Raw genomic sequence first — 25,103 nt, 5'->3', positions numbered from 1 at the left:
ATCCTGGTCTTTTGAGATCCGGAAATAAGCTTTTCAGTGATTTGGAGGCTTTGCACCAGCATATTCTATGTGGCTTTTTGTCATTGTTTTAGAAAATAGTCACTTGATTTTTTTTTTTGGGGGGGGGGGGAGAAGGGAGGGCACTATATATAGTTTGTATATCCCAGAATGCCCTCCTCTGAGCCCAGAAATTCTTGCTTCTCCCATCCATGGCAATGTTTCTAGAAGCCAGCCTTACTTAGTATGAGCCATTGGTTTGGGTAGGTACCTAGCAATTATTTTAATAGTCACTTTGTGTCATCTCTGGGGATTCTTGCCATTTGTTAAATTCTGCATCTTAAGAAACTGTCTGAAAATCACTACTTAACATTAGGGTCCAGGATCTGATAAAAAACCCTCATAATTAAGCTCACTTGGACTGCTCTTGGCTAATACAAGCTACCTACATCTGTTCCTCTGGGATATAGTAGCTCTCTTCCTTCTTAAGCTCCAGCATGGCCCACGTGGCTTCTGATGTGGTAGATGCTATTATAGGCCTCAGTGGGGGTCTGAAGGAGATGAAGGTGTATACCGTCTCCTGGCAGAAAACTAACTTCATTAACAGTGAGAAGAGAAAAAAGAATTCTGTTCACTCATAAAACGGTGTTGACTCTGAGGATTTAAAATTTGGGAAGATCAAGCCAGATATCCCTCTCCGTGTAGCAAGTATCTGCTCACTCTACCAAGATTCTGATGGAGCAAATGTGAGTGGCTTGGGCATCTTGGAGGTTCACTGATGTGTATACACCCTGTTCTTGCCATCAGGGTCTTCTGCTAAAGGCTCTATGGAATCTATGCGTCTGTTTGTACAAGCGAGGCCTTTGGCCCTCATGTTGATGTTTATTTGCCAACAAGTCTTGTGCTCTTTTTCTGTTATCCTCTTAGTGTACTTTCTCAAAAACTCTGAAACAGCACTCCAGTTAACATTGTCTTTTACTGATATACCAAGCGGGTCACCTCTGGAGAGAATTATAATAGTTGGGCTGCCACCTTGTGTACTGATATCTAATTACTGCCAGTGACAGAATCCTTGTGGACTGACCTAGGTCAAAGGACCCATTTTAACACCTGCTTTTCCAGACCAGTCCTGATACTAGATGTGGTAGACTAGGTTACGTGGGAAGCATATTCTGAAATGAGGCTCAGTGTTTAAGGATTCTTTCAGAAGTGCTCTTGTGAGTAATTCCCAGGGAAGAAAGACACAAGCCTCAGGATTGAGCAGAGGATGTTGGGTGGTTCTTCAGGCATGACTGCCTCTACTATTGTCACTCTCTGGCCTGTCCTGGCCAATCCTGAATGTGTCTGTATCAGGTAATTGGATATAGGTCATCCTGGGAAAAAACAATAGGCCATGATCTGTGGTGAAGTGTTCCTCTGTGGCTAAGGTGATCCCTGGGATAACAGTGAGCAACCTGGGTATCATTTCAGGTTTCTGTTACCGTGACTGAACTCAGGAAGTGTTAACTAGCTTCTTTAATAGTGTAGCACATAACTACTTTAATACTTGCTTAGTCGCTGTTGGAGAGATGGCTCAGTGGTTAAGAGCACTGGCTGCTGCTCTTCCAGAGGACTCAGATTCACTTCCCAGCACCCACATAGCAGCTCACAACTATCTGCAACTCCACTTCCAAGGGATCCAGCACCATCAGACAGACATGAAGGCAAAACACTAATGCACTTAAAGTAAAAATAAATCAATGCTTAAAAAAATAGATTTGCCTGTTTAACAGTTTTATCTCTTGACCCCAGTAATTCTTTTTTTTTGCATGTTAATTATTTTTTATTAGGTATTTTCTTCATTTACATTTCAAATGCTATCCCAAAAGTCCCCCATACCCTGACAGAATTCCCTCCTTACTTCCCACCAAATACTCTTTGGGCTGTCCATGACTTTTTTCTTTCTGTTCACCTGAAACCTCTCTAAACTATTCGTCTCTGATTCTTGTTGATCTCACTGCTCAGAGATCTTTTTATTTGTCACTCATAGGTCTGTATTTCTAGCTTGGAGATCTTATCTCAGCTCTAGACCTGTGTAACCAGTCTCTTTATTGGTACTTCTACTTGAATCCATAGTAAGACAATATAGAGATCGTATATGTTAGTGATATATGTGGGTACCTGCTCTTGCACCCACTCCTAAGCCAGCTCTTGCTGTACCTTTTCCATCTCTCCACACGAAAGCTCATTCTTGCTGCACTAAGAACAAGAATTACCACTCCATACACAGCTTATTGGCAAAGCTTTCGAAATTTTCATATATGCAGGACTTAACCATTGCCTGTTACTTAATCTTGCTTCTCTGGGCTATTGTAGCTTCCTAACTGGATTTACTGCCTCCCCACTTGTTGCCCTCTAGTGTGTTCATAACACAGAGGCCAAGATGATTCTTCGTTGAGTAATTTCTCTGCTCAGAACTTGGCAGTCCTCACCATTTTGTTCAGAATGAAAAGGGGCTTTGTACTAACAGGAAAGGTTCTGTGCCTCCTGGCTTCCTGGTTCCTTCCTGACTTTGTTACTGTTTGACCTCACCTACATTAACATGGACTACTGTTCTTTTCTAATTGAAGTGTCATCTGCTTGGATTTTTACCATCCTCTGGTGTCTCTGCCTGGTTTTCTACTAGGCTAGCTGTCTCATCTTTGAAATTTGAAATTTCCAGAGATCTGTTTTGCTCAGTGAAGCTTGCCTTGACCAGTGTGCTTAAAATGTTACCTTCAACTCATTGTTTTTTCATCCTCTGCACTGAACAATGCCAGATTTGTTTATATTCAACCTTTTGTGCTCCGTATAGATCCACACACCAATATGTTCCATGAAAACAGAATACGTCCTCTTTCCTTCAGTGCCATAGCACAGTTTCTAGGCCATCACCTGGTATGTCATTAAGTCCTCAATTTGTGAGATCGATGATAGAATTTATTTCATTCCTGGAACTGTAAAGCTATGGATGGAGAAATGCTGACATGTTCAAACAGCCTTTTCATGTGACTTAAGAAATAGTAAAGTGCTTGCCCAATCTGTATCCACTGTTAAGGTTATATTAAAATCAACACAGATAGGAATCTTTCTGTTTTGATTTTGTTTTGTGACTATAGTTCTTATCATGTCTCTTTTCCCAGAAAAGTAGTTAGAAAAGTAGTGACAGCTGCATCTCTTTTATGGTATCCTCCACATGGAAATTTCTCTGAAGATTATTAATTAAATGAGTAAAACAAAGGAAAGGTTACCTGAAAGGAAAAAAAAAAAAAGGCCTTAAAGAGCTTGACTATTTTTGTTCTTTATACAGGGTTTCACTCTAGCCCAGACTGGCCTCAGACTCACAATCCTTCTGCCTCAACCAGCTGATTTCTGAGATTTTCTGCTATTATGCTGTACAGCTACTAAATCTTTTAAGGTGTAATAAAGAAAGACTGGCCCACTTGCTTCTTTTGCAGGCATGGCTGGCAGTTTCCCAGGTAATGCCTTCTGGAGTTGGGGCCTGGGATAATGGTATGAGTGTAGGAATGAAGTTTGGAGGGGAAGATGTTGTAGTATGTAATCTCATTTGGGGGTTTCTACCTCACATTGGTCGTTCGATTCCCAGATAAAGGACACACAACTTTTATATTTTTAACAAAATTTTAATGTACTAGAGCTGAGCAGATATCTATCTTCTAAGTTATGCCTACTTCCCTGCCAATAACCCTGAGACATAACTTACCATGTTCCATCTGAGCTGTTCTTAACTCCAATTGGTCATCCTTCATCTTCATGTTTTCATGGTTCACCTACCCTATGGTGTCTTCTCCTCTTTCTACTTTCCTTTCTCTCCCCTGTGGTCTCCTGCCTCAGACTCCCAAGCCTGGGAACTGAAACTCCACCTCTCTCTCTTCTGCGCAGCTATAGGCTATCAGCATCTTTAGTCAACAGTAGTTTTAAATTAAGGAGCAAGGTCACACAGCATCACTTGGTGTGTTTGCAGATTCTCTCATCCCTGGAGGCAACCAGCCCTCGGGGGCCAATATTTAGTATTATAATACAATATCAAATGACCAAACCTCGTCAGGAAGATCTGTGTCATCCAGTGTAGAGAGGAGAGGGAGGCTGCAGCAGGTGGTCTGCTACACAGCTGAGGGTGAGATTGGGGGATTGGGTGGGTATGGAGGAGAGGAGGAAGAGGTGGAGATCTGCAGTTAGCCCACCTCCCTGTCCACAGTGCTAGAAATTACTTTGGCAATTAAGAAAACAAAAACAAAAACCCCACAATATTGTATTTTCTAAGACATTTGAGAAGCTGGTGATGCCCAGCACTCGGGAGGCAGAGGGAGGCAGATCTTTGAGTTCCAGGCCAGCTTGGTCTACAGAGTGATTTCCAGGACAGCCAGGGCTACACAGAAAGACCCTGTCGTGAAAGTAGTAAATGAATAAAGAAACAAACAAACAAACTTGAGTTTTGTGAAGGTTAAAAGGTGTGACTGTGAAGTCATCTGTGCCAGTTCTTGATTCTCTGTCAGTGGCGGCAGGTGTACTAAGCACTGTCCTGACAAGGTGCCCCTCTCTTCTTTACTAATACATCGATGCCAGCACACACCTAAGCAAAGGTGCAAATCTACTGCATCTTCCATTCTTGTTGCTGTGCTGGAAGCTATGCTCTCACTGGATCTTCCATTCTTGTTGCTGTGCTGGAAGCTATGCTCTCACTGGATCTTCCATTTTTGTTGCTGTGCTGGAAGCTATGCTCTCACTGCATCTTCCATTCTTGTTGCTGTGCTGGAAGCTATGCTCTCACTGCATCTTCCATTCTTGTTGCTGTGCTGGAAGCTATGCTCTCACTGGATCTTCCATTCTTGTTGCTGTGCTGGAAGCTATGCTCTCACTGCATCTTCCATTCTTGTTGCTGTGCTGGAAGCTATGCTCTCACTGCATCTTCCATTCTTGTTGCTGTGCTGGAAGCTATGCTCTCACTGCATCTTCCATTCTTATTGCTGTGCTGGAAGCTGTGCTCTCACTGCATCTTCCATTCTTGTTGCTGTGCTGGAAGCTGTGCTCTCACTGCATCTTCCATTCTTGTTGCTGTGCTGGAAGCTATGCTCTCACTGCATCTTCCATTCTTGTTGCTGTGCTGGAAGCTGTGCTCTCACTGCATCTTCCATTCTTGTTGCTGTGCTGGAAGCTATGCTCTCACTGCATCTTCCATTCTTGTTGCTGTGCTGGAAGCTATGCTCTCACTGCATCTTCCATTCTTGTTGCTGTGCTGGAAGCTGTGCTCTCACTGCATCTTCCATTCTTGTTGCTGTGCTGGAAGCTGTGCTCTCACTGCATCTTCCATTCTTGTTGCTGTGCTGGAAGCTATGCTCTCACTGCATCTTCCATTCTTGTTGCTGTGCTGGAAGCTATGCTCTCACTGCATCTTCCTCTGTAGTTCTGTGCTTTCCGCACCCATCTCCACAGCTGCAAGCCAACTCTATGACTGCAGCTCATCTTGACATTTTATATGTGTTGCCACCTCAGCAACTGTCTTTAGTACCATATTAATAAGTATTTATAGACTTACCTTTATCCCTGCATTAGTTGTTATACACACACACACACACACCCTCTCCGACCTGGCTTAAGGCCGTAACCTTTCTGTCATGTCACCCTGCACCCTTCCATGTATCCCTTTATGCTTGCTGCTTAGAAACAACCTGTTTCTAGTTGCCAAGGGTACACCGGAGACTACTTAAAATGAATTTGGATGCTGAGACAGTGCTTCTTCGTGGCTTTACACATGGTAAAACTAATAGTTCTTCATAAATCAACAAAATGTAAAACTCTTTTATTTTTCAGTAATTTTGGGCAAAGATATGATTTCAGAGTAAAATCACTCATTACAAAAAAAAAAAATCACAGATCAGCCTTATATATGTCTTAGACTTAACATATAATTTAAGCTGTAAGTATTTTTGTCTCATCACAAGTAAAGATGTGAAGCAATGAATGATACTAATTTAATTTTTAGTTTTGCTAAATTCTGGATGACACTATAGTTATACTCATTGCCTAGCGGTATTTATATGTATAAAGTGTATACAATGTGGAACTAAATACAAGAAAAGTATTAACATGGACTTAGTTCCTTTTGGTGATGTTTGTGATAAAAGTGATGCCAGAGAATGTGGATGTAGAGATATTTGGTAATAGAAACTGGGGAAAATGATAAAGACTACTTTAAGTTGAAGACTAGGGCAGTTAACCAGCCTCAGGTGTGGTAGCTTCTTCCTGCCCTCCTTACCTGCTTCCACCTTTTTGTGTGTGTGCAGCAGGCAGAAATTTGTATTTGTTTAGTTTATTTCAAAATATATATTTTTTGTTCTCACTAAGGTTCCCCATCTCTACCAAATTCATGCTTTAAGTAGAACATGATATGTAAAATTCTCCCCTCAAGAAGGTGTGAGTGTGTGATTCCATTTTGATAGACCTGCCAGACTCAAGGGCATAGAGAGAGTGGGAACAGAAAGAAAGGTGGAGGCTAAAGGCTGGGGAGAGAGGAGAAGGGCACTTGTGGTTGGTGGATGTAAAGTTCTAGGTAAAAGCGAGGTAAACGCTGTTGGCTCTGTTAAGACAGCACTGCAAACGTGGTTAACACAGCTGAAAACGGCTGGGTGCTAAGTTTAATCCTATATACTCGTTAGCACAATAAGAAATTGTTGGTTTGCCACCTAAAGTCTGTGTTTCCTGTCCTGTTGAACATGAATTCTCTTTAGACATCTGCATACTTTTTCCTTCTCCTCCCTCCCCTTCCTCGTCCACGCTCATGTTACTGCCTTAGTTGAGCCTTCTTTCCAACTTCCTGTTCTAACATTTTACACCTCAGACTATTGCCATTATGTTCTATTCTTCCATACATTGCAGATTACTCATACAATGCCAATAATGTACTTATTATATCACATATAAATATAATAGAAATCCAGTAATTTGCTGTTTTCTTACCATTGTATCCCCCCATGGTTGGGTCCCAGTAAACATTTAGTAAGTTTTTATTGACTCTATGGGTTTATCTGTGATATGTAGTCAACTATGATTAAAGCTTTGATAACCCCCCAGACAAATTTAGGTAAACTGTAGGATAGGAAGGCTTGGAAGTTTAATTGGGATAAGGAGAATTAAGAAACAGGAATTCATTTTCTGTCATGTGTTAGCCTCGATTATAACTTTCATTAAGAAAAGTTTGAGTTAGCCGGGCGTGGTGGCGCACGCCTTTAATCCCAGCACTCAGGAGGCAGAGGCAGGCGGATTTCTGAGTTCGAGGCCAGCCTGGTCTACAAAGTGAGTTCCAGGACAGCCAGGGCTATAAAGAGAAACCCTGTCTCGAAAAAAAAAAAAAAAAAAAAAAAAAAAAGTTTGAGTGGTTGCCTCAAGAGTTGGCAATAAATAGCAAAATGACAGCATAGCTTATTCATGTCCGCTTCCAAATAACACAGAATGGCTCCATGTGAAGCCCAGCTGTCTCCTCAAGCATTCCCAACCCGTCAACTTCCCTTCTCCAGTCACCTCACCTTTCCACAGCAGACTTTGTCATCATCTTAAACAAACTTAGCTATTAGGTCAGCTAAGGAAAAGAAAGAGGTTTTATTTCACCTTACTTATTTCCTGTCCAAATTTTTATCCTTTCTTTTATCAGTGATTCTCAACCTTCCTAATGCTGTGACTTTTAGTATAGTTCCTCATGTCGTAGTGACTCGACCATAAATTATTTTGTTGCTACTACATAACTGTAATTTTGCTAATATTATGAATTGTAAATATCTGATATGTAGAATATCTGACCTGCAATCCCTGTGTTTGACACCCCCTGCCCAAAGGTAGTGTGACCTACAGGATGAGAACCACAGTTTGATATGGTTTCAGTGTTACATGTTCTACTTAGATATCTTCCTTCTCTCTGGAAACCTCCCTAACAGTTTAATAACCCCCTCGTTTTCTGTGTCTAAGATAGTCTTTACTTATGCTATGCTTTTGAAGAAGGATAATTGCATTAATTATTACTAAATAGTACATATTTTAAGAAGTATTTCTCTTTATTCTCTAGCTTATATGATTTCAGAAGAGAAGTCTAGTGTAGCCTTTGTCCTTCCTGTGTGGGAAGGTGAGGCTCCCCTACAACTTCAAGATTTGCTCCTGCTCTTCCATCTGCTGCAGTTTGACTTTAATATGCTTACAAATGAATTTAAAAAAAACCTATTTGTCCTCATTTTCATATGGTTCCTGCACTTCTAGGATCTGCAGATTGATGTCTGTCATTAACTTTGTAAGATTCTCAGCCTGCCTCCCTCCCTCCCTCCCTCCCTCCCTCCCTCCCTCCCTCCCTCCCTCCCTTCCAGACAAATTTAGGTAAACTGTAGGAAAGGAAGGCTTGGAAGTTTAATTGGGATAAGGAGAATTAAGAAACAGGAATTCATTTTCTGTCATGTGTTAGCCTCGATTATAACTTTCATTAAGAAAAGTTTGCCTCCCTCCCTCCCTCCCTCCCTCCCTCCCTCCCTCCCTCCCTCCCTCCCTCCCTTCCTTCCTTCCTTCCTTCCTTCCTTCCTTCCCATGTGCACAGCACAGCGTCTGTAATTGTCCCTCAGTTCTTGACTGTTCCTTCCTTTTCTTTCTTGCCTTTTCTCATTGTGTTCTAATGTTCATGGCTTCTACTGGCAATTTTTTCAGGCTTACTTATTCTTTCCTCTGCTGTGTCTGTCTGCGAATGAGCCCATCAAAGGCAGTTTTCAGCACTGTGACTTAGATTTCCAGAATTTCCTCTGGAGTCTTAGAGTCTCAGTGTTTCCGTATGTTACCCATATGTTCCTGGTCGGTCTCTACATTTTTTCAAATTAAACTCTTCGTAACTGAGTCACAGTCATGGTCTGATTGTTCCTAAATTGCTGACTATCTAGATGGGAGTTTTGCTGTTTTGCCTGGTCTCCTGTGCCTGTACATCTTGTCTTGTATCATTTGCTGTGGTTTTATTGAAAGCTCATCATGGTGTTTGGAGTGATAGTTGCTGATGTGCATCTAATTTTGAGCTGACAGTGGTGTTTATCTGGCTTGGCCAGGTTGTTTACCATTTCTCTCATTTCTTGCTGCTTTGTCTTTGTCTCCCTCATAGTCTCTTTGGGTTTTTCTTGAGATTTCATGTATAGAGTTTGAAGGTCATTGAGTTCTTATCTCCTATTATAATGGACCCCTGTTGAGGTGCTGCATAGGGCCCATGTAGTCTAGCCTAGGATTAGGTTTTAGCTGGGTATTTTCTTGCCCATGTTAGGAGCTAGAGAAGGCTCGCTCTAATTGCATATTTCTCTTCCCGTACGTTGCTTAGGTTTTGGTAAAGCCTTAATCAATATCTCAGATGAATAGAAGTCTCCCAAGGTAAGTCCTTAGGAAAACAGGCTCTGACATTTTCAGCATGGTTACTTTCAATTTCCTCCTCTGAAGGTCTGAGGGGCTTTTTTCTCAGGTCTTCCTAGTAAGCTCCTACTGATGAAAGTGTGGCTGAAGGTCAGGCCCCTGGCACTGTGCAACTGTCTCCTGCAGTTCAGTTAAGTCAGAAGTGTCCCACCTTTGGCCCCAGCTGCCAGGCCCTGCTCCTGGCTTCCCTCGGTGCTTCCTTCTCCTTCCAGTCTAGCCAACACGGTGTGGCATGAGCTAAGGACAAGCTGTTAGTCCTGAGTGCTTGGGATTTTCGGTATGACAGTGAGATGGCTGGTGACAGGGATTTTTGCCTGTCAGAATTAGCAGCTCTGGCCCTTGATTCAGGAGCCTGGAATTCATGAAAATTCAGAAGTCTCCTGGTATCCTGAGTTGAATTCTAAATCTTACTATTGTTCCAAGCTTTAGCTTCATCATCTAAGCTGTGCCTTTGCTTTGTTGTGCCCTGTATGGATCATTCCCATGTTATGTTGGGTTAGACCACATGATACTCCAACTATTCTGCTGTAAACCCAGCTAAGCTTCTGATCGTCACTGGCCTGTGACACCCATGAGCTACTAAATGACTTGTGGTGGTTTGAATATGCTTGGCTCAAGGAGTGGCACTATGAGGAGGTGTGGCCTTGTTGGAGGAAGTGTGTCACTGTAGGGGTGGGCTTTGAGGTCCTCCTAGCCATGTGGGAGCCAGTCTTCTCCTAGCAACCTTCAGATGAAGATGTAGCAACTCCTGCACCATGCCTGGTGGACACTGCCATGCTCTTGCTTTGATGATAACGGATTGAACCTCTGAACCTGTAAGCCAGCCCCAATTAAATGTCCACACTTAGAGTGGACTTGTGGCTGCTGTTTTTCAGGAATGGCTTCTTTAATCATAGAATTATTAGTTCTGATTAAACAGGAGGCTGAAGCCAAGACCACTAGGGAACTGATGACAGAAGAGTGTGTATAGTGTACAAAACACTTGTTGTTCAGGGCCGATATTAGATATTGTATCTTACTGTAGCCAGGTGTAAAAATAAAAGCATAAATGGTGTTATAAAAAAGTTAATATTATATATATATATATATATATATATGTATGTATATATATATGTATGTAACTAGGTTTTAAGTTTCCATTGGGCCAATGAGATGGCTCACTTGGTAAAGCACTTGCCATCAAACCGGTTTGATCCCCAGAACCCACACAGTGGGAAGAGAAAACTCCCATGAGCTGTCTTCTGACCTCCTCAAGAGTCATGGCACATTCTCCTTTCCTTAAACAAGTGAGTGTTAACAACTATAAAGTAAGTTTCCCTGGAACTCAGTATTTTGATGTAATTGAGTGAACTAGGCACTCAATGAGTGAAACATTGTGAGTATTTCGCAGACATTTATCAATAACTAACAAGGTACTGGGCAGACGTATTGGGCGGTTGGAAAGGTGTTGCGGAGTAAGAAGCTATCAGGAGCAGCAGACACGGTACCATCTATCTTTTAAATAATAACCACAACCTGAAATACAGTCATAAAGCGGTAGTGACTTCACGGCACCGTAAAAATCATTAACCTAAATATATTAGGATAACTTTATCTCAAGAGCCTAAGAGAAACCCCAGCTTTGTCCTTTTTAGAACTACGCTTTACAATAGAAGACAAACCCCAGCCGTGGGATGTGTTTGCTCATGGACTCACACTTGCACATTTCTGTACTCTATTTTCATGCTTTACAGAGACCCTGACCTTATTCTGTGCCCTCTCCGTGGCCCTCAAAGGATACTTTGAAGATCTCATTTTAGAGGCTAACATTGTTGCTTGATATTTTAGTTTTTATTTTGAGGAGCTATAGTTGCTTTTATAGAATTGGCTTGTTTATAACGATTAATTCCATAAATATGTATGCAAAGGCAACATGAACTGATTCTATATGCATATAAAAATGATATGCATATATGCCCAAGATGCCATAGTCTACGAATAGGATGTTGGTGCAGTTTCAGAGCAATGCTTTATCTTGCTTTCGTTGTTTGTATTTAGACCTGGGACTTTTAGGGAGTGGCTCACTGCACTGCCACCCTAGTTATCCCTAAAAACAGCAAGCACAGCTTCCTGTTATGCAGAACTGTGGGGTATTTGGAAGCATAATGCACCTCTCCCCAGCTTCGGTAATAATAGCTTGGTTTCATTTTCTATTTCAGACAGTTCCTTAAAAGTCAGCCATGAGAAAAGTTAAGGTCCAGTAGATTGTGTTTACATCTAATTAAAATATATTCTAAATAAATTATTTTCTAAATCTTTGAAATTGGTGCCATTTAAAAGTTAATAATAGTAAAATCAAAGTTCAAAATAGCATATTATATTTAAGAAAAGATACTGCTGTCTGTTAGAATTCCATGACAAGGAATCTTGTTTTGTGTCTGCTATTTGGAAGTAAGCTTTTATGGTTTTTCTTATGTATTTATTTATTTGGTAGCTTTTTCAAGGTATATCACGTTTAGGATCTTTTAGTGTGTCTAGTAAATTGATTTAATGATATCCATATCTTTATTCAAGTTTAACTTTCTCCATTGTTAGGATTGTCTTTGCATCCCTTGAGACGTAGAGAGTATGGAATGTTTTATATCTGGTAGAGAGTATGGAATGTTTTATATCTGGTAGAGAGTATGGAATGTTTTATATCTGGTAGAGAGTATGGAATGTTTTATATCTGGTAGAGAGTATGGGATGTTTTATATCTGGTAGAGAGTATGGAATGTTTTATATCTGGTAGAGAGTATGGAATGTTTTATATCTGGTAGAGAGTATGGGATGTTTTATATCTGGTAGAGAGTATGGAATGTTTTATATCTGGTAGAGAGTATGGAATGTTTTATATCTGGTAGAGAGTATGGAATGTTTTATATCTGGTATTTTGACCTGTGACTTAGATCATGCAGAATGTTCTTTCTTTGCCAAGTTTCTTCCTAATGTGGGGCTTGAAAGGATAAACCCTACCCTTGTTCCTGGACCACAGACTCCACAAAATGCTATTGGTATCAGCTCATGGGAACATCAAGTAACTAATGTAGCGAGAAGAGGTTGATGACAGAAGAGCTGCTGACCTGTAGGGAACCCAGAGCTAGTGGCCTCCATGCAAATAGGCTCTCGCTGCATTTCCTCCTCTTTCTAGTAAACACCAAGGGAGGGGGGCCTCTCTCTCTGTAGGGCTCTGTAGGACAAGAGAACCTGGCTCACTCATGAAGTTGTCTGTCAGGTCATCTAACTTTATTTAAAAAAACAAAACAAAGATAATGGAAAACAGTAAGTGCCCATTTCTGAATTCTTTGGAGCCTGTGGCACTAGTGTGTAATAAGTCTAGTGTGAAAAGAGAGTTGTGGCTAACGAGAATTCTGAAGGGAGACTGTCTCCACATCAGGGGCCATTCCTTCTCTAGATTTCATTTTGTATTAACATTAAAAAGTCTTTTGTCAGACTTTTGTGTGGTGTCTTTAGTTAGATGTCTCTGGCTGCACTTTTTCTCTCTTAGCCTAACTACATCTATTCTTCTGAAATAACCGTTTGGCTTCTGTGATACATGAGTGCAGTTTGGTGCTGTATGTGTTTTCCTCAGGAGCAGGCAGTTGTGATGGACTCTCCCAGGTTCCATTACCTTTATTTTAAACTACTGAATAATTTAGAACTCTAGCTCTATTTTAAGAGTTGCATGTGTGTGGGGGTCTTTTCAACTCTTTGGGCCTTGAAAGGCACTTTCTAAATAAGAATGAGAGTGCACATGCCATTCTCCTCTTGTCAGGGGCTCTTGGTTTAGATAAGCACGCTCAGAGTCCTGAGAGCTCAAATGCTGAGTGGAGAATTGTGTTTTGTTTTGCTTAGAGCTTCACATACCACTTGGTAGTTTTGCTTGTTTTCCAGAAAACTAGGGACCTGCTTCCTCAGGCGTTTCTAATCACTGAAGGATAGAACTATCGCTGACTCGGGGAACAGAAATAGAATAGAATTTGCCTTCCATGACTATCAAGCTTTTGCTTATTTCAGAGGACTCTTAGAGAAAAGAGGGATCTTGAAATATAGTAGACCATTTATTTAAGAAAAGCTGGGGGCTGCTGTGTTCTGGAGTATTAGCTAGCTGACAGCCATGGGAAAGAATGAGGGGTGCTGAGCAGAACACACAGTAAGTGAAAGCAGATGAGCTCACGGGAGAACTGTGTTCTAAAGTAGACGCTTCTGGGCTTCTGAGTTGACATGTGGTGGTGGCTCACTTTGGACTGGGAAGACAGGATGGGTTTTTTTCTTCCCACCACTTGTTGCAGACTGTGAAATCTTTATGTGTGTTAAACTACACAAGATATTTTCCTAAAACCTACAGAGAACATTTCTCAAGTGTTACAGGTAAGATTCTTTAATGTGTGTATAAAATTTTATTTAGAGAATATTATGAACAAAAATCGAAGAAAGTACAAATCATAGAGACACAAGATTTTAGAATACAGGCTGATTAGCAACTGAGAAGTAATCACATTGGAGCAACTTGTTACTACCGACTATTTTATTTGGGATCATACTGCCTTTTCTCACCTTCTGGGTTAACACCTCTTGGCATGCATGCGCATCTAGAAGGCCATAACCAGGAAACATGACAGGTCATGGTTTCATACATCACAACACTTAATGACAACTCTCAAGATGAATAAGATCACACTGAGCAAACCGTAATGATGTGTATGTGTCAGGAGTGTTGATCTCTCTAACTGTGATGCAGTATTGGAATAGTTCACTTTAGAGACGAAGCTAAAGGACAGGGAAGCTGAGTGACTGCCGGGGCTGTGTGACAGTGAGTGGAGGAGCTGAGATACCGCTGAAGCTGTTCAAATGGAGGCTTACACTCTAACAGTCACTCTGGTCTCAATGGGTGTTTTCATCAAACCTGCTGAGAGTTGTCCCTTAAGAGATGCATGGGTAGAGGCTGGGCCATGAATTCTAGCACTTGGGAGGCAGAGGAGGAGGCAGAGGAGGCAGGCGGATTTCTGATCTACAGAGTAAGTTCTAGGACAGCCAGGGCCCCACAGAGAAACCCTGTTCAAAAGCAAGCAAGCAAACAGATAAAAAATCAAACAACAACAAAACTCAAAAAGACAAAAAGGAAAAAAGAAAAATGCAGAGACAGACAGACAGACATTGATGGTAAATGCTGTGAAAGTTCAAGTGTGGGTTGACTTCAGCCAGCATTGAACATTTGGAGGAGAAAACTGGGCAGGGAGGGTCTCAAACTGTGATATATGTATGTGGCAGATTTCAGACAGCACAGTAGGGATTTCTTGACCAAAGAGAGGTTCCTTAGATGAGTTCCATGCTGGGTAGGAGCGATGCTGGCCCCATTCCCAGTGCTGGGCCTAGCAACTGCCTGACAGCTCCTCAGGAAGACTGCTGGGCTGGAATGCGGCCACAGTTCTTACATGCATCAGGACATGAGAAGTGGGGGGTGGGAGGACCAATTCAGGGTCGTTCTAGCTATGTAATGAGTTTGAGATCAGCCTAAGACACATGACACCACATCTCAACAACAAAACAAATAGAAGAAAAGGCCTTATAGCTGGAGATAAGGTTCTGATATACTCCATGGTAAGTTCTTTGATGAAGGGCATTCAGAGGCTGCCTAGCATCTTAGTGCCATTCACAGATACCAGATGCCAATTATATCCACCAAATTTCCAGAAAAGTAAAGGCAGAGAACACAGATGCTAGGATGCAAAAGCCAGTTTTGCACAGTGCTTTTAGGAGGATACATCCATGAGTCACTGTAGGATTACAGTGAAGTTACTAGCGCAGCACTTTGTACCCAGGGAAACTCCTCCTTAAGAAGACATGAGCAGGCATTTCACAGCAGCATTGCTTATAGAACGAAAAGCTGACATTGACGTGAACAGGCGACTGGACTGAATAAGTTGTCGCACATTGCAGTATGTAATAATATAGCACAGAGCTAGTGCTTCATGCAGCCACTTGGGTATACCACAGAAAGACATCTTAACTGCTCGTCTTAAGTTATTATTAATAGCACCATAAAAATTGGATGTCCATTCAATATTCATCTTCTCTGTGCAAATTACCCAAATATATAGAGCTTAAAAGTGATGCTATACTGTTTGGGAATATAGAATAGCATTTCAAAAGAATGGGGTGCATCTTTTTATCCTATTCTTTTTTTTAAAAAAATAGGTTTGTGTATTTACCTATGTGTTATGAGTATTTTGAGTACATTATGTACATATGTACCACACAAGCTCTGGGGGATAAATAAGATACAAATGATAATCTTGGCCTTGCTTGTCCCAACATTTTCACCTGTAGATCAATGATAGCATATTCCTCAGGGCTAGGTCACGAGCTTCACCTACATCTGGCTGTCTAGCACTGAGACAACTCTGGACTCATACATTCTAACTGCGCATGACAGCTTATTTTGCTTCTGTATCTCATCTACTTCTCTTCACCCTCTATTGTCTGTTGTGTCTTCTGAACATTTCTCAGACCCATCTGTTTCTCTCTATCTGTACTCTCATTTCCAGATGGAGAGTTGTGATCTAGCATCCACCTCCCGAGGAAACCCCCTGGTCTACTCTTGCCTCTCTTTGGTACACCCATACCCTGATTACAATGCCCTAGTGTTGGTGCTAATTGATCACAGTATATTGCTACTTCGTCCACGCCCTTGGATCAAGGATGAACTTCTTTAGCACAGACTAAAGGCACAACATGATCCAATCCTATTTACCTTTTATTCTTAATTCTTGCTTTGTTTCCTTTCAGGCTGTGTGCTTTTAGTCATTGTTAATTTACTTTACTTTCTAGACTGTGCCATAGATGTAGTTAATTCTAGCATTAAACATATTTCCTCTGCCTCCAGAATTCTCCTTTCTCTTAGAAGTCTCCCCTGGCTCAGGCTTCAGCAGCCTTTTGAGGGCCTTTTTGATGCACTTGTCCTGCTCTTCACCTTGGTGCCCTGCATTTCCACAGAGGTGGCACGCACACATGCCACACTGAAATTCTCTGTCACTATGTGCTCTGAGTGGGGGCGGGAGGGGAAGGAGCATGTAGCAGCTGCTTAGAGGACATTTGACAAATAAGGAAAGAAAGAAAGGCAAGGTTTCTTTATGGGATAATAGGAAATAGCTAAGTTCTTACTATAAAAAGGGCCCACTTTTAAGAAAGATGGTTAAGATTTAATGTAACATGTTCTCAGTGAGGAAGGCATTCTGCTACTGAATCCTTAAGAGGAGATACACAGGATGATTGAAAGTGGATGCAGGAAGGACACGGTGGATAGTTACAGTGGAGTCTTTAATACTGCTCTGCTTACACAGAAGCATCAAGAAGTAACAGTTACAATATTGTTGAAGGAAAGGTAAGACAGTGACAGGACTATCTACGTGTGAAACAACACAGAGAGCTGCAACTAGAGGCATTTCCTGGTGAGTGGGCAAGAAGTGAACCAGGGTGCATGGGATGTGAAGGTGCATGGCCGGAGAGAACTCAGATCACCCATGCTAGCGTTCACGACCACTCAATCTGAAACTGAACGTTATTACATTTTATTTATTTACTTTTTGTATTGAGGAGGGGTGTACTTTTGGTGAAGTACACGTGTGGAGGTCAGAGGATAACGTGCAAGTATCCTTTTCCTGCCAGGTGCTGGGATTGAATTCAGGTCATCAGGCTTGGTGGGGAGGGCCTTTCTTTGCTGAGCCACTCCAGACCTGTTGTAATCTGAAACCTACCGTTCATCTTCTGAACTCCTTCAAAGTAGTATTATTAGCAACTGCTAGTACAGACTCTAGGACCCTCACCCCCCATTTATTCTTTGTTCACTTCTAACTCGAGTCTTCCCCAAGGCCACACTTAAGTCTCCCTTGCTTGATGACTGGTTTCCCTAAAGCCTTTACTGGGCTCTCTGTGTTCTATTGAGTTTGACTTAACTTGGATTTGAAAACCCAGGACCCATGCCTGCTGCCTAAGGATGTACTTAGCTTCTCTACACTGAGCTATTCTCAGCCTCATCGTTTCCTTTTAATCTAAACCTCTTTAAAGGTTTGTTCTGCTCACGTGCTTTGTCTATCTAAAGAGTCTATTTCCCAGTCAGCATTTTAAGGGCAAAATTTATATTTCTGTATGCTGCTATATTTATAAAGTATCTTCCTTAATATATTATCAAAATGAGTCATTTGGAATAAGTCTCCCCCACCCCCAAGGAATTAATCCGATATGAAGTACTGTAGCTCTTGGACACTGTGTAGTGCCATACACATAGCACATCCTACAACATGATTTTACCCTGCCTTTCAGAAAGAGCATGCATGATCAAGTCAGTTACATGACCCCTCAGTGTCTTAAGATCAGAGAAAGACTACTGCTTCCATCAGTGTTTGTCCACGTGTGCCTGGTTTTGAGATGCCTGGTGTGTTGAATGCGCACAGATGCAATCTTGCTGATTTCGTGATAAAGTTCTGGGTGTAGCTCAATGTCAGAGTGCTTGCCCAACACGTGAGTTCCCATGGCCTGCCGTCAGCCCAGATCTAACCGCACAGCAGTGTGAGCTCACTAAATGCTCGGTCTTTAGTCATAAGGAACTCTAGCTTCTACATCTGTAAAATGTAATGACAGTGCCTTCCTTGCTGAATTGCTGAGAGAATTAAATTATATAATCCCTCTGAAATGTGGACCATACCATCTGGTGCTTAGTCAGTTCTGGCCACAGCGATTACTCACTGAAGTAAGGTGGTTTCCAGACTTAACACACCACAGAGAACACAAGCTCCAGAAGTTTTACATGTCAGTTTTGGGGTATTTTTGTTAGCTTTTCAAACTATATATACCTGCTATTTTATGCCAAATTTTGATTATAAAATACTAGGCTCTTTTCACAGTTATGTAGAGGTAAACTGGCTAATTCCTAAGCATTCCATTGCTCCTGATTTCTTGGCATGTAGCAACTTGAAGCTAGAACAAAGCATCCCTTCTGAGACGTTCTCTTTATTCCATGGTGTAGGATATCCATTGCAAGATGAATCCCGAAAGCCTCTTTCTAAATCTCTAGTAGTGATCAGAGCTAACTACCAGGTAGGAAATGTCACAAAATTAAAATGAGCGTGTGGCATCTTCCTGAGGATGAGTCTAAAACGGGCGCATGAAAATGATAAGGTGCCCTGGGTGCCGATTTACTACCTAGGACTCTCCCCAGATGGCACGGTGGAAGCCCTGTAGATTTATAGCTTCACTACACCATGTCCCGAACACGAAGGCAAACCACACTGGAGGGACTCCATTTCAACCACAGAGGAACTGTAACAAGCCCCAAACCACCAGACTGAGTAAGTAGTAGATCCCGGAATAGAGTTGAGAAGGCTCTGATGCCTCCTCACAGACCACAGGCTGCTGCTTCTGAGCATAATGACAGAGCATCTGCCGCCGCTATTCCCCAGAATATGACACACCAGGGCAATGTCCAACGACGTGCAGTTTTGGGTTTCTGAAGGAAGGCTCCTTGGAAACAAGAAAGTTGGAAAGTAGCCATCACGGCCGTCGGGTGGCTGCTGCCCGAGACCTGTGTTTGGGGCACTTAGTTGCTACCACAAAGTTTACTTCTCCACTGACATTTTCAAAAGTGACACTTTATAATTATGGAAATGCCTCTTTTCAGCTCTTTATAACATTTTTGTAATTTCATGGAGGGCTTTCTTGGGATATGAAAAATGAAAAACTTGTAAGTGCAGCTGTATTGTTCATGATTTGTCTGCACTCTCTCAGTTTCTTCTCAGCCTTTCCTCCTCTGTGCACTCAGTAGATTCTACAGCACCAAACAACTGCTCTGGAGTCTGAGTTTGAAGATCTGATCAGTCAGCTTTACTTTGTCAGGAATACTTCTGTCTGTCAGTACTATGTCATCTGACAAAGTTTGCTTGTATTTATATGTATTTCTCCGTTTATTAACTGGTAAAGAGCTTTTATTATTTGGATTATTTTCTTTGTGAAGAACAACCTTTGAAGTTCCTTCAGTCGCTTCATCTAAACTATCTTGTTTTAGCCTTATTCCTGAAGAGTAGTTTTCAAACTTCTCTTAGACTTTGAGGACATTATCTCACATTTAATAGCTTCTTTTTTTTTTTTTGGGGGGGGGGGTTCAAGACAGGGTTTCTCTGTGTAGCTCTGGCAGTCCTGGAACTCACTCTGAAGACCAGGCTGGCCTCGAACTCAGAAATCCACCTGCCTCTGCCTCCCGAGTGCTGGGATTAAAGGCTAATAGATTCTTTTGCTACCATTAAATATTTCTGAAACTCTTGAATATAGAGTACTTATTGTTAGTCATTGCACTAAACACACATATCATTTCAGACAACCCACATAACAAATATGTGAGAGATGTGGACAATATTCTCATCTTTTTTGGTGGGAAAACACAGGCACAGAAAAGTTGAAGATACATAGTATACTCATCTGCATAGATGCCAAGATTTCAGTGTGGGAGTTCTGACTCCATAGGCTGTGGCCCAGAATCATTATAATAGCCAGGTTATAGAAAGAACAAAGGTGTAACCAGTCACACTCAATATTGAAGTTATTTGAGAGCAGTATTGGTGAAAGCAAGGATACATTTTTTTATGCATACACATATTAGTGAACTAATCATTACTATCTAGTTGTCATGTTTACACCTTATACTTATATCTGTCCATATCTATAAGATGAAAATCATGGTGGTAGTCCATTGTGTGGTTGTGAAAACTAATTGTATGCGTTATGTCTTACAAAGTGGCAAAACATATTTGCTGTTGTTAGCAGTAGTGTAGCAAAACAGAAAAACAAACAAGAGCTGGCTCTCCTCTGGATCACATGGTGTATGATGATGGAGTACTAAATAAATGGTACTAATATAGCTGGGCAAATAATGTACAAAATAGATACTTTCATCATTAAAACTGTATGGTCTAAACCCATGGTGCTGTTAGAAGAAAGTTTGGATTATAAATTAATACACATGCAAAGGCTATCATAGGCGTGTTATCCAAAGGTGAGTCCATATGTAAAAACTTCAAGTAATCTTATTAAAATCCTGAAATTTCTGTGGCAAGATCAATAGAAACATTATTCTAGTTTCATTTGTGTTGCTGTGACAAAACAAAACAGAACAGAAAACTCTTTACCAAAATCAGCCGGGGAGAGGGAAGGGTTTATTTGGCTCCCAGTTCCAGGTCATGGTCCATCATTGAGAGAAGTCAAGACAGGATTCAAGGCAGGCCTACTTGCTATTCCACACAGCATTACCTCTGACCAAGGAACTTATTTCACAGCCAGAGAAATACAAAAGGAACCATTGAGGATGCTGGCTGCTGGCTCACAAAGCATCTTATACCAAGCTAGCTTTTGTATACAGTTCACACCGACTGCCTTGAGCTTCTGCTGCCCACAGTGAGCTGGGCTGTCCTACATCATTTAACAGTCAAGACAGTCCTCCACAGACATGCTCACAGGCCACTAATACAAGCAATTCCTCTATTGAGACTCTTCTCTCAGATGGTCTTAGACTATGTCAGGGTGATAGTTAAAGCTGTCCAGGACAAACACCATCTAAGAGATCAGTGGCACAGTATAGACGATTAGGAAAGCCATTTGCAGAGTCTATGATAGACGGTACTGTCCTGAAAATATAAAGACTTTTTATTAAAGTAGTAAATGAAAGGACAACAGCAAAAATGAATCAAAGAACATACTGTTTTCTAAAAAGAATTAAAAAATGACCAGGATATAGAAAGATTCAAAGAAACAGAAAACAATGTTAAGTTTCATTAATAACTGAAAAGGAGACAAAATCTTCCAGTTTCCTCCTACAGCAGCCATTGAAGAGCAGCAGACAGATCTTTGTGACATCTCTTGGCCAGGGTCTTAACAAGGCCACAAGTGACTAAGACTCTGTCCAGGCTACAGCCACTGTAGCGGGCAGCTCAGCAAACACATCGCATTAGTGTGGGATGAGGGAACTACTCCAGCTCTCACCCATTTATCAGTACAAGGGTGAGGAGATACATCCTCCCAGGAGGAATCAAGAGGAGCCCATTGGTATCCTGGCTGCTATGAGAAAATCAATCTCAGAAAGTACCAAGTCCTTCCCTCCTGTATATTTCGAAAATCTTATAGAGGAAGGAAGGGAGGAAAAGTTGATTTAATCTCAATTTCACCTATGAAATGTTATCATAATTTTAAATGGTAGATAATTAAGGACAAACACATGATAATCGTATATGAGTAAATAGACTTAGAGAGATCTTTGCTAGTTATGGTGGTAGGACAAGGTGGAGCCGGAGAGAGCACTGCCACACTTCATCTCCATTGTGATGTTGGGGAGTGGGGTCTACAGCTGTCCTCATGGCTGAAAGAAGTAGAAACGAGGACAGAGTTTAGTACTCTGTCGTGACAACTTTGACACTGTGAGGATGAAAGAAATCATAACTTTGATTTTGCTCCTGTCTGAGGAGGTTTTAAAATCATCGAGTTCCAAGAATTGGAACTTGCAGACAGGAGCGAGCCACTGTGGAGGCATTAAAACTACGATATAGAAACATAAATCTGATGGAGTTAGGTCCGGACAGTAGACTAAGGGAGGAAAGCTATTTCTCTCTTTGATGAGATGAGAAGCCTGCTAAGGAATTGAACACTTGTAGTCAGGAGAGCATCAGGTTGTTGAAGCTGTTTTATCTGAGTGCTTATATAGAACTAAACCCCAGTGTGAAACTCTGAAGAAGAGGGGCCTTTTGAGGGTGAGCCATCATGATTGGGATTAGTGCCCATATGAAAGAGGCTAAAGGGAAGGTGTGGGCTTGCTGCCTCTGCCATGCAAGCGCACAGAAAAGAGATGCTGCCTACTGGGAGATGGTCCTCCCCAGGCAGTATCTACAAGCCCTTGAACCCAAGCCTCCAGAACTAAGCTATAGACTGCTCTGTTTCTATGTGACCCCGGGCAAGACATTCTTCTTTAACAGTATAGCATGACTAGAAAAAAAACTTTTGGGTTCGTGTTGAAGTCCACACAAACATGGAAACAAATAGGAAATCTGTGATGCTGGCCAGACCGTATAGCTGGATTTATCTGCTGTCTTGGTAGAGTGTGGGAGTATTCAGAGTCAGAAACAGCAAATGGTCCAGAGAGTTCTCCCATAAACAGTTAGGTAACCGCCCTTGTTGTGCATAGATGGAGTGGACCAGCTGAGTTAGGAGAATGAAAAGGGTAGGCCTTACGTATTCTGCATTACAGGCCATTAGTGAGCTTGACATTTTCCCAATGGGGTTTTTTCTTTCTACCTTTCATTTGTTTTGCTTCTACTTTGCCTTGACTTATAAACCCTGCATCTCAGCTTTCAAAGTAGTAGACAATTAAAGCTTCATTAGTTTGTCAGTTGGCTTCTAAGTGTAGCTAGAAGCACCGTTTTCTGTATAACTAATCCTTTGTTTATGCATAGCTTTTATATTCCCTTTTGCATACCTTTCATTTAACTCAGAAGATTTTGTTTCTACTGAGCTTTAAATTCCTTGAGGATATGGATCATATTTTGGTCTGAGTTTTTGTCATTTGGCATTATTCCATAGTACCAGTCCAGTCCCTTTTTTGTGGTAAGCATGCTGTCAGTCCTTGCTGATAATGTGTGAAACATTTATGCTAAGCATCTAGATAGGACTATAAAAAGAAATTAGCGTGTCTTTTCTATGAGCTAGTTTTAAATGTCTACTTAAAATGTTATTTAATTAGTGTCTGAACTGCATGTCTTTATCTCATAGATATGGCATGAATTGCCTTATTCAGTTTGAAGATTTTGCCAATCGGAATGCATTTCGTCTCCTGAACAAGTATCGAAACAAGTATTGCACATTTAACGATGATATTCAAGGTAATCCCATTGCACTGTGTATGGATCACGAGGCCCATGATCCTCTCCAGTCAGACAAGAGAGAAATTCAATGACCTGTGTAAGCAAAGGCAGGAGGGGCACAGGAAAGATGTCTAGAAAGATCATGTCACAGAGTGATTTAGACATGCAAGACACACAGAAGCTTGGCATGCAGCTCTAGGTTGTTGGAGGACCCCGTCCTATCCCTCCATATGCATCAGAAGAGGAGGAGAAAAGTTAAAGCCTGAATGCTCACCCCAGGCGACTATTATACAACACACCGTAATATGAATAAACTGAAGGGCTGAGGCTGCAGGCGATTAAAACATTATCACAGTAAGGTGTGGGGTGGAGCATCATGAGAGGCAGGGAAGCACTGAGCTGAGACGGTTACATGTTAGGGCTGTGACAGACTATAGACAATACAGCCTCTTTCAAATCAGACACTTATATATTTTCACAGCTTTGGGACACCAGTAATTTTCAAAACTAATTTTCTGTTTTAAAAGTATTATAATTTCTGGGAAGCTGTTGTATAGATAGTGAAAAAATTTATGCTTTAAATACTATCTGTATTAAACAAATAATTTCTCCCATTAAATATAAATTGTTAGTAATAAAATAATGAATTAAAGCTGAAATAAATTGCAACATTTTATTAATTTTTTAGAATTTTTAGAATTATATACCTATGTATATACATGCATATAAAGAGCACATATATAGACACAACAAAATTAACATATGAAAAATATCTGAAATTAGTTCACAGTTTTTTATCAAATCCTGTAGATATTAGATTTCTGTTAAAAATCATGATTTATATTGGATGATTTTAGCTATATTTCTGGTTCCCTTTCACATTTGAGAAAGCATAGTAGAATGTCCAGGATTATACATGAGCTCCTAGAAATCTGATAAAAATCTCCAGCTATTATGACATAATAAAGAAGGAAATCCATGAAAACAGACAGCTTGTTGTTTAAGGGTCTAAATGCACATACATCTTAGCCACAGTCTCTCAGCCTCACTCCAGTGAGTGCTGTAGCTCTGGTTTTTGAGTCAGGGTCTCACTGTGTCCTGTTGTGTCACATCCGCTCTCGACCAGCAAGAACGACACGACCACCAGTCCTTCTAACAGCAGTTTATTCAGTCTTCATCTTTCTTCTTGTTTATATATCCCCCCCTCCGAACCCTGGGCCTCTCACTCTTATATACTCTCAGTTCCCATCCACTCACAGCAGGCCACACCCCCTCACCAGGCACGCAGCTTCAGCTAATCAGGGCAGCAGGGGCATATCTCCATCAAAATGGATTCACCAGTATCCTGGTACACCTGCACAGCTCTCACGATGGTTGTGGCTTATATTCAGATGTATGAGGAAGTCAGGTGCAAGTCATAAGACTTAGCTGCAGTCCCTGACACCTTTGGAACTGCTGCCACACCCGCTCCTCACACTGTTGGCTGATATCACATGAGGACCAGGCTGGCATATGAATAGTCTACTGCATTCTAGTTGATATTTCAGGTACATGCTTTGGCCGTGGACTTTTATTAGCTGCTTGTGGTTGTCTGTGCAGGCTCTGATTTTCCATCCCACTCTGTCCTCCATCCTTCAACATCAGGCCTTATATGAAAGCCTTAGGAACCTATTTCATTAGGTCATATTTTACCATTAGATAAAGGACAAACACAGGGAGGGAGTTATTAAGTTCTAG

The 25,103-nt window shown here is 41.3% G+C and overlaps 1 protein-coding gene across 1 annotated transcript in view; it reads left to right on the top strand.

The window, feature by feature from the left end:
* Me1 (malic enzyme 1) overlaps nucleotides 1-25,103 on the top strand; it is a 116,436-nt gene that overhangs the window by 52,497 nt on the left and 38,836 nt on the right. The window contains exon 7 of the mRNA XM_085827809.1: nucleotides 23,275-23,384. Coding sequence (XP_085683935.1) covers nucleotides 23,275-23,384 — 110 coding nt within the window. The remainder of the gene's footprint in view (nucleotides 1-23,274; nucleotides 23,385-25,103) is intronic.

This window comes from Mus caroli, unplaced genomic scaffold (genome assembly GCF_978045245.1).
Source record: "Mus caroli unplaced genomic scaffold, Mus_caroli_1 scaffold_11, whole genome shotgun sequence".
Classification (NCBI taxonomy): domain Eukaryota; kingdom Metazoa; phylum Chordata; class Mammalia; order Rodentia; family Muridae; genus Mus; species Mus caroli.
The sequence above is the reverse complement of the archived record's forward strand: the minus strand, read 5'-3'. Positions and strand labels throughout refer to the sequence as shown.